This window comes from Vicia villosa, linkage group LG7 (assembly GCF_029867415.1).
Source record: "Vicia villosa cultivar HV-30 ecotype Madison, WI linkage group LG7, Vvil1.0, whole genome shotgun sequence".
NCBI lineage: Eukaryota > Viridiplantae > Streptophyta > Magnoliopsida > Fabales > Fabaceae > Vicia > Vicia villosa.
In genome coordinates, this window is record NC_081186.1 from 110,246,174 (window position 1) to 110,253,172 (window position 6,999).

The 6,999-nt window shown below is 34.2% G+C and overlaps 1 protein-coding gene across 1 annotated transcript; it reads right to left on the reverse strand.

Annotated features, from left to right (window-relative positions):
• Window positions 1-648: 648 nt before the first annotated feature.
• LOC131616512 (cytochrome b5-like) lies at window positions 649-5,744 on the reverse strand. The gene is made up of 4 exons (XM_058887861.1): window positions 5,576-5,744; window positions 5,355-5,450; window positions 1,402-1,468; window positions 649-1,119 (listed from the first exon to the last, which is right to left on the reverse strand). The coding sequence occupies exons 2-4, from the start codon at window positions 5,439-5,441 to the stop codon at window positions 848-850; spliced, it is 426 nt and encodes a 141-aa protein (XP_058743844.1). The 5' UTR covers window positions 5,442-5,450; window positions 5,576-5,744; the 3' UTR covers window positions 649-847.
• Window positions 5,745-6,999: the final 1,255 nt, after the last annotated feature.

Consider the following 6,999-nt stretch of genomic DNA (forward strand, 5'->3'; position numbering starts at 1 on the left):
CAAGCGCAGAGCGGATAACAAGCCCCAAATTGAAGGAAAAAAACATCTAGAGCACTTCAAAGTAAAGGTGGCAAACGGATTTGTCAGTCCTATTTTGATTTGTCCCACAATTTTGTAAAAACAAAGTAGGACGAGGCACTTCAAAGTAAAGGTGGCAAACGGATTTGTCAGTCCTATTTTGATTTGTCACACAATTTTGTAAAAACAAAGTAGGACAAGCATAGTTACGGAAACAAGTTTAAAACCTTAATCTGCCCTGTCGAAAAATGAGGATGCAAGCCTTACATCTATAAAACCTAAAAATTGCAAAAATATTGTTGATGCATGCAAAAACCCACAAAATTCTACAGCAAATCTTACTCTATCCTGCAACAAAATGCAAAATGCAGACAAAACAAGCATGCCCGACCCATTTTGCTAACCCTACCCTACTTGAAATGTAGATGCAAACAAATGGGAAGTCTATTTGTTTTCACAATATTTTGAACGTGCATCATATTTGAAATTGAAGTTGAAATTTGTAGATATCTTAAACAATGGTGAAATTTGTAGCTCAATGTTGCAGCCCAGCCCAAGAATAATAATCAGTTACATCCATTTCAAAATATTCATGAGATATAAGATCTGAGACTAAGTGAACAGCAAGTATGAAACAAGAGGCCATATCAAATCAAGAACACAAACTCTGCATGTAATTGAGACACGCATTATTTAAACAATAGTCCAAAAAAACAAAAACAGTGCCTTATTATGATAATGCTTTGATAGTTATAGATTATTATGAATAATAATAATTATATAGGTCTAGTAAAAGTCTAAAACTATAGCCAAAGCTCAAACTCAGTTTTTATGATTCATTGGACTTGTTTTTTTTCCCATAGTACTGCAGAGCAAATGCAGAGCCCAATATCAGCAATGGCACCAAGTACTGCAAGAACTTAAACAGAAATCCAGAAGATTCATTGTTTAAGGTAGTTGTTTGAATTGGTGGAGGTGGATTGTTCCTAGCTTCAGCTGGGAGTGTGGCGGTATCAACCTCCCCAACTAAGTACTGTTCCATCATCTCTGTTGCGGAGTCACTGTGGCCAACATCTTCGAAATCCAAGGTGGCATCCTTTCCTGTGTAAAACACCACAAGATTCTCTTAGTCTTTGTATTACTTTTACTGTTTACTCTTACAGATCGAGTTTTTATTAGGTTTATATATTAAGCTTAATTCACCACTATGAATAAAAATATGGGTTTGGACTAGACCTTATAAAACTGACTTGTAAGATCAGGGGTGACACACTATTGATTCATTCCATGCCTTATCTTATATTCAATGCGATACTTCCAATTTTCTAAATAGTTTTGTACTTGCAAATTAATAACATGAACCAACTAAGAGAAACTAATTACCTGTAGCAGACAGCAGAGCCTCATCACCTCCAGGATGATCATCCAAAAATGGGGTAACATCATATACCTGTTACAATGGAATGTAAGTTAGTAAAATATTTTGTCATGTAAATACTCCTACTACCAACCACACTTAGTGGGATAAAGTTTAGTTGTTGTTGTATATACTACTAATGATAAAAGTAGAAATCTAAAGTTTATGTTTGGATGAACGGAAGGTTTGGTGAAATCGCAGAGGTATTATGATTTTGCTGATACTTGAGTATAGCTTTTGCTAAAATCAAAGTGGCCACTGTAATTCTATCAAACTCGCCGTCAATCGAGACATGCATGCACCAAGAGTAAGAATGTTTGTTTCATGTAACTGAAACACATTCACATGAATGATCAGTATGTTTATTATAGGGATAGTGAGTTTATTCTCGGCTATAAAAAAATGGGAGGCCGTAACATTCGGTCAAAACATGGACTCAGATTTAGGCAAATATATCATTTATGTGTGGCACTTTTATGTGAAGTTTGTGGTGGTGGTGTGGAACTTTAATGTGAAGTTTGTGGTGGTGTGGCACTTCTACCTCAATGGTAATATCAGGAGCAAAATATTCATCAGAGAAGATCCCATTATTCCACAGGTCGTCGGCTGCACTACTAGGGGTGGCAAACTGACATGCTCACCCCACAAAAGTTCGCAAAAAATAGGATTGATCGGGCAAAGTTGAGGGTGTGAGCCTACAACCTTGGTCTGCCCCGCAATAAAATAGGGGCGGGCATGAGGGTCTGGCAGTCTTAAAGGCTAAAAGTTGCACACACAAAAAACTTGTTAAGGCTCGCCCCTGCAAAAAATGTGATGGACGGGCATATAAATAATAGATGGGGCGGGCCTTAAACCTTGGCCCACCCCACAAAAAAATGCGGGAAAATTGAGCATACTCGACGGGTCGGGCCCGTTTTACCACGCCTATGCTAGTACTAGCATGGCTAATATCTGGTGCAAGATACTTGTGCGTCATGGAGCATGCATCGATGGGTTTTGCCATTAGTTGAGGAAGGAAATTTTCATCAACCAATACCACCAAATATAATTGCTACCGCGCATGCGCCGCCCATCCATGCACACGCCAGTGGCGCTGCAAATAGTGCTTCTCTGCATTTCCAATGTTTTTATATTCTCATGGTAGGGGTTAGGAATATGATTCTCATGAGATGGCAATAAAATTTACATGCATTCTCAAAAGAGCCTGGGAATAGAATTTCCCTCATTGCGTTTCTGGGAAAGTTATTCCAAAAATGAATTTACATTACTTGAAGTTAACACCCCAAGTACTTAGAGTAGATTACATTACCCTCCTCTAAGAGATGTTTAAATTAAACTATTCTCCTTTAAGTAAACAGGTGTTACATGTAAATTTAAGACAAGAGGTAAGATGACTTCATTCATTACTTATTCACTCAATATGTGTACAACATTCATCAAAATAAAGTTAAATCAAACAGAACCAAACTGCTCAAGGTTTAAACTCTTTACTTCAGAAAAGAGGTCAAGTCATTGACTGAATTTGAAAATATTGAACCAGAGATATCGAGGATTTTTCTAGTCTTAACAGTGTGAGGGACTTAGGTTGCCATGATATGAGACAGGACAAGGTTAATATATTAACCTGGTTGCAAATTTTGTCAAACTCAAGTCTAGTCTGTGTATCTTAAAAAATCTCTAACTCATAAGAGTTTACTAATCTAAATATCATAACCAGACCTAGCATTATAGTTAAAAATCACAATATAAGTTCGCAACGAACCATACAAATAGAACATTGTGAGTTAAAAATCGATGGATAAATCGCAAGACTCAAAGCTGGCAGTTACTAAAGAGTGACGGGAGATGCAAGTGGGAGGGACAAGGTTCGACTTAAAGGAGCTGGATTCAGCTAGATGGAAATAGGATTCTAATAAACTGAGAGTAAGATTCACCTCCCACAACAAACTGAGGATATGAACTATCTAAATATTTTTGCATACTTTTTAATGATGCAAATGCCAAAATGATAAAATAATAATAATAATAATAATAATAATAATAATAATAATAATAATAATAATAATAATAATAATTTTAATAATTATTATAATAATAATAATAATAATAATAATAATAATAATAATAATAATAATACTAATACTAATACTAATACTAATAATAATAATAAAATACATTCCAATATTATAAGTGTTGTTCAGATTTGACCTCGAACCCTGTAATTTATCCACTTTTAAATGAACAACAGAAGGAAAGAATTGGCATCATTTAAATAACTAAGAAAACATGGTGCATAGTAGCATACATTGCTGCAGAAAATCAGAAGAGAACTTAAAAGTGACTTAAAATTCAAAATCCAAATAGTTCAAAAGAAGATCTAATTATTATCCTTTTCCCCAACAAAATCATTATTTTCATTTTCAGATAGTGAGGCATATCCTTCAACTTCTTCAATTGAATCCATTGAATCAATGTCTTAAATTTTTTTTCTGATTCTTCCAGAAGAAGAATTAATCATACAGAGGAAGGGGATTAGAATTAAAAATAAATAAATTTGGGAACAACAGAATAATGGATGAAATATAACAACAAAAATTGAGGATAAAAGAGAAGAAAAAAATTATAAGGGAAAGGAGATAACTGTAGAAAAACAAAACCGAGGAGAAGATGGGAAAGAAAGGAAGAAGAGACAAAAAAGAGAGGATTAGAACAAGAAGGAATTAACTAAGAAGTGAAGGAGAAAGACACAGAAGCAGAGAGTGGAGCACATGTGCAATGTGCTCAAATAGCTGCGCCATGGCTGCTATACATGGCAGTTTTTGGTCTCGTCGCAATGGTAAATATCGGCCGATATTACGGTATGGCAGAATTTCAGCTCTCCGCCATGGACCGCCATCCGCAAAGCGGCCGATATTGTGGGGTTTAGTTTAGGTATCATATACTGGTACAACCGATATGCAAAAAAAGCACTGCAGCTGCAGTGGTAGCAAAGTCGACATTTCATTCAGATATCCTAACATTAACCCCCAAACTCTGATTCATTGGAGCTATACCGGTTATTTAACAACACTTTGCTTGCAAAAACAAATGAGTTAAAGCCAATGTTTAATATAGCAAATAAAGATCTGGCAGTTTTAAGTGTAGAAAAAATTGGTCAAAAGATAAGTTCATAGCAAAATGAAAAAAATTGAAAAAAAAATTAATATGTAATAAAAATTCATTGACAAATCAAACTAGTCCCTCCATTCCTTTTTAAGTGTCACTTTTAGAATAATTTGTTGTTCTTTTTTAATTGTCACTTGTAAAATTCAAGGTAACATTAATTGCACTTTTGTCAAAATTACCCCTAGTCATCTATTGTACAGAGAGAAAAAGTTGCATGTGACAAATAATTAAAGGGTATTATAGATAAAAAGAGAATTATTGTATAAAAAGTAACTTTCTTAGTATATGTAAAAAGTTTAAAAATGACAATTAAAAAGGATCGGAGGGAGTACTTATTAGCCAGAACTGAAGGACTATCTATGGCTACAGCAGAACTTTCCAGAATATATAATGAATCCAGGGTTTTAAACAAAGGTCCGATCTGGGCCACAAACCACAACACGATAGCTATATCAATAGCTATCGAGACCGCATTGACTGCATTAGACTACATGTCTCTGTGATTTCTACTATAGCAATTTAAAACCCTAATGAACCCCATTTTTAAACCCCTTCAAAATCATGCAAAGGAATGGATCATATCAGATTCATATCTTAAATCATTCTCAGTCAAATCAAGTAAAGAAAAAGTCTTTTCTACTCAATAAAATGCATCACATGCAAACAGCAACACACATCAGATTCATCCAGCAACAAAAACAATCAATAAACCAAAACAGATCAACAAAAAAAAACTGCAAAAAAAAAAATTGACCTTTTTATTGATTATAATCCAACAATCCTTTTTCTGATTATGCTTAGCCACATCCTCAAAGGTTAAAGTCACTGATTTTGAACCCATCTTTTTCCACTGCAAAAAAATTATCAATACTATTATAATAATTCATCAAATTAAACACAAAAAAAGGGAAAAACACTGAAAACCCTAAATAATTTCACTTTCTAAAAATGAAAATGAAGAAAAAAATTGCTTACAGTGTGATTAGGGAAAGGTTGGTGGTGATGGGTTTTCAGATGAAAGTTGCAATGTTGGTGATTTTCTGTTTCTGTTCCAACAACGTTATATCTATGAGTTTTGAAATGTGAAACGGTGTCGTTTAAGTGGACTTCGGTTATAACGCCGGTGGTATCATTAAATTGAAATGAATGCACGTTTCTTCTGTCTATTTTTTTGAATCGTAACAATACATTATTTTTTGTTTTGACTCATTGAAGTGGTAATAAAATATGCATTTCCTCACAATAAGTGAAGGTTTCATACACCTCACGATAAGTGACGGGTTTCATGCAAGGATTAATTAATTAATTATTAATGAAATTATTAAGGAGAAAAGTAAGATAGCCTCCATAGTCTTTGTTTTAAGTGAGATAGCCCCCATAGTGTCATTTGGTTGTTATAAGTTGGAATCATTTGGTTTAATGAAAATAGAGGACTTGAATTTGAAGAGTGAGTGACATAGAGGATAATTAGAGAGACATATAATTGAATAATTGAAGGCGAGAATATTTTCATTAACATTGGTGATGATGTTTCTAAGACATTTATGCAAACATTACAAGCTGATTGAGACATAAGCAACATCATCCAAATAATAGAAAAATTAAATTCTCAGACATGTAACTAGTTACACTAAACCTGCATTTAGTTACAACTGTTACAAAAAATAATTTCATTCAGTGATAATCGGTTAAGTTAGTCGATTATGCTCACGATAACTTGTCCAGAAGTGAATTTTACTCAGCTGTAACCGCCTGTGGTGGAGCCAGAAATTTTAGGGAGTCTGAGCAAAAAATTTACACTCTGTTTTTACTAATTTTGCCCTTAATTTTGTTTTAAAATTTTGCCCTTGATTTTGTCCAAAAATTTCACACCCGTTTTTACTAATTTTGTCCTTAATTTTGTCTAAAAATTACTAATTTTGTCCCTGGTGTTGTCTAAAAATAGACTATTAGGTGGAGAACATAAACCGAAAGGAGGGATGAATTCGGGCGCAGGCCCGAGCTCGCTGGGCTGTAGATTCGTCCATGGTAACCGGTTAGACTCCGTGTTAACCGATTACAACACTTGAATTATCAATTTTCACTTAACATTGGGAGGTAAGAAAAAAACTCTAAAAATGCTTTGTTTCTCATGATAGTTGTATATATTTAAAATCAAACAATTTTTTTGTAGTTTACAAGACCCATCGCAATAGTCCCAATAGCAAATTCCAAGTGGAAAAGACTTGGGGAATAGTTAGACCCCCATTTTTATTAGAAGCGGAAATTTTACCCTCCAAGGCATTAATCATCATCATAATAAATCATTCGCAAATGATTTCAACTGTTACTAGATTAAGATCAACACGAGGCGCGGGATTGAGATGAATGATTTGTAGAATATAAATAATGATGGTTTA

What these genes read in the sequence shown, in the direction of transcription:
- LOC131616512 (XM_058887861.1), bottom strand. Translation starts at nt 5,441, where the DNA reads ATGGGTTCAAAATCAGTGACTTTAACCTTTGAGGATGTGGCTAAGCAT. An exon ending in GGATTATAATCAATAAAAAG is followed by an intron (nt 1,469 to 5,354) that starts GTCAATTTTTTT and finishes CCATTGTAACAG; the next exon opens with GTATATGATGTTACCCCATT. An exon ending in GGCTCTGCTGTCTGCTACAG is followed by an intron (nt 1,120 to 1,401) that starts GTAATTAGTTTC and finishes TGTTTTACACAG; the next exon opens with GAAAGGATGCCACCTTGGAT.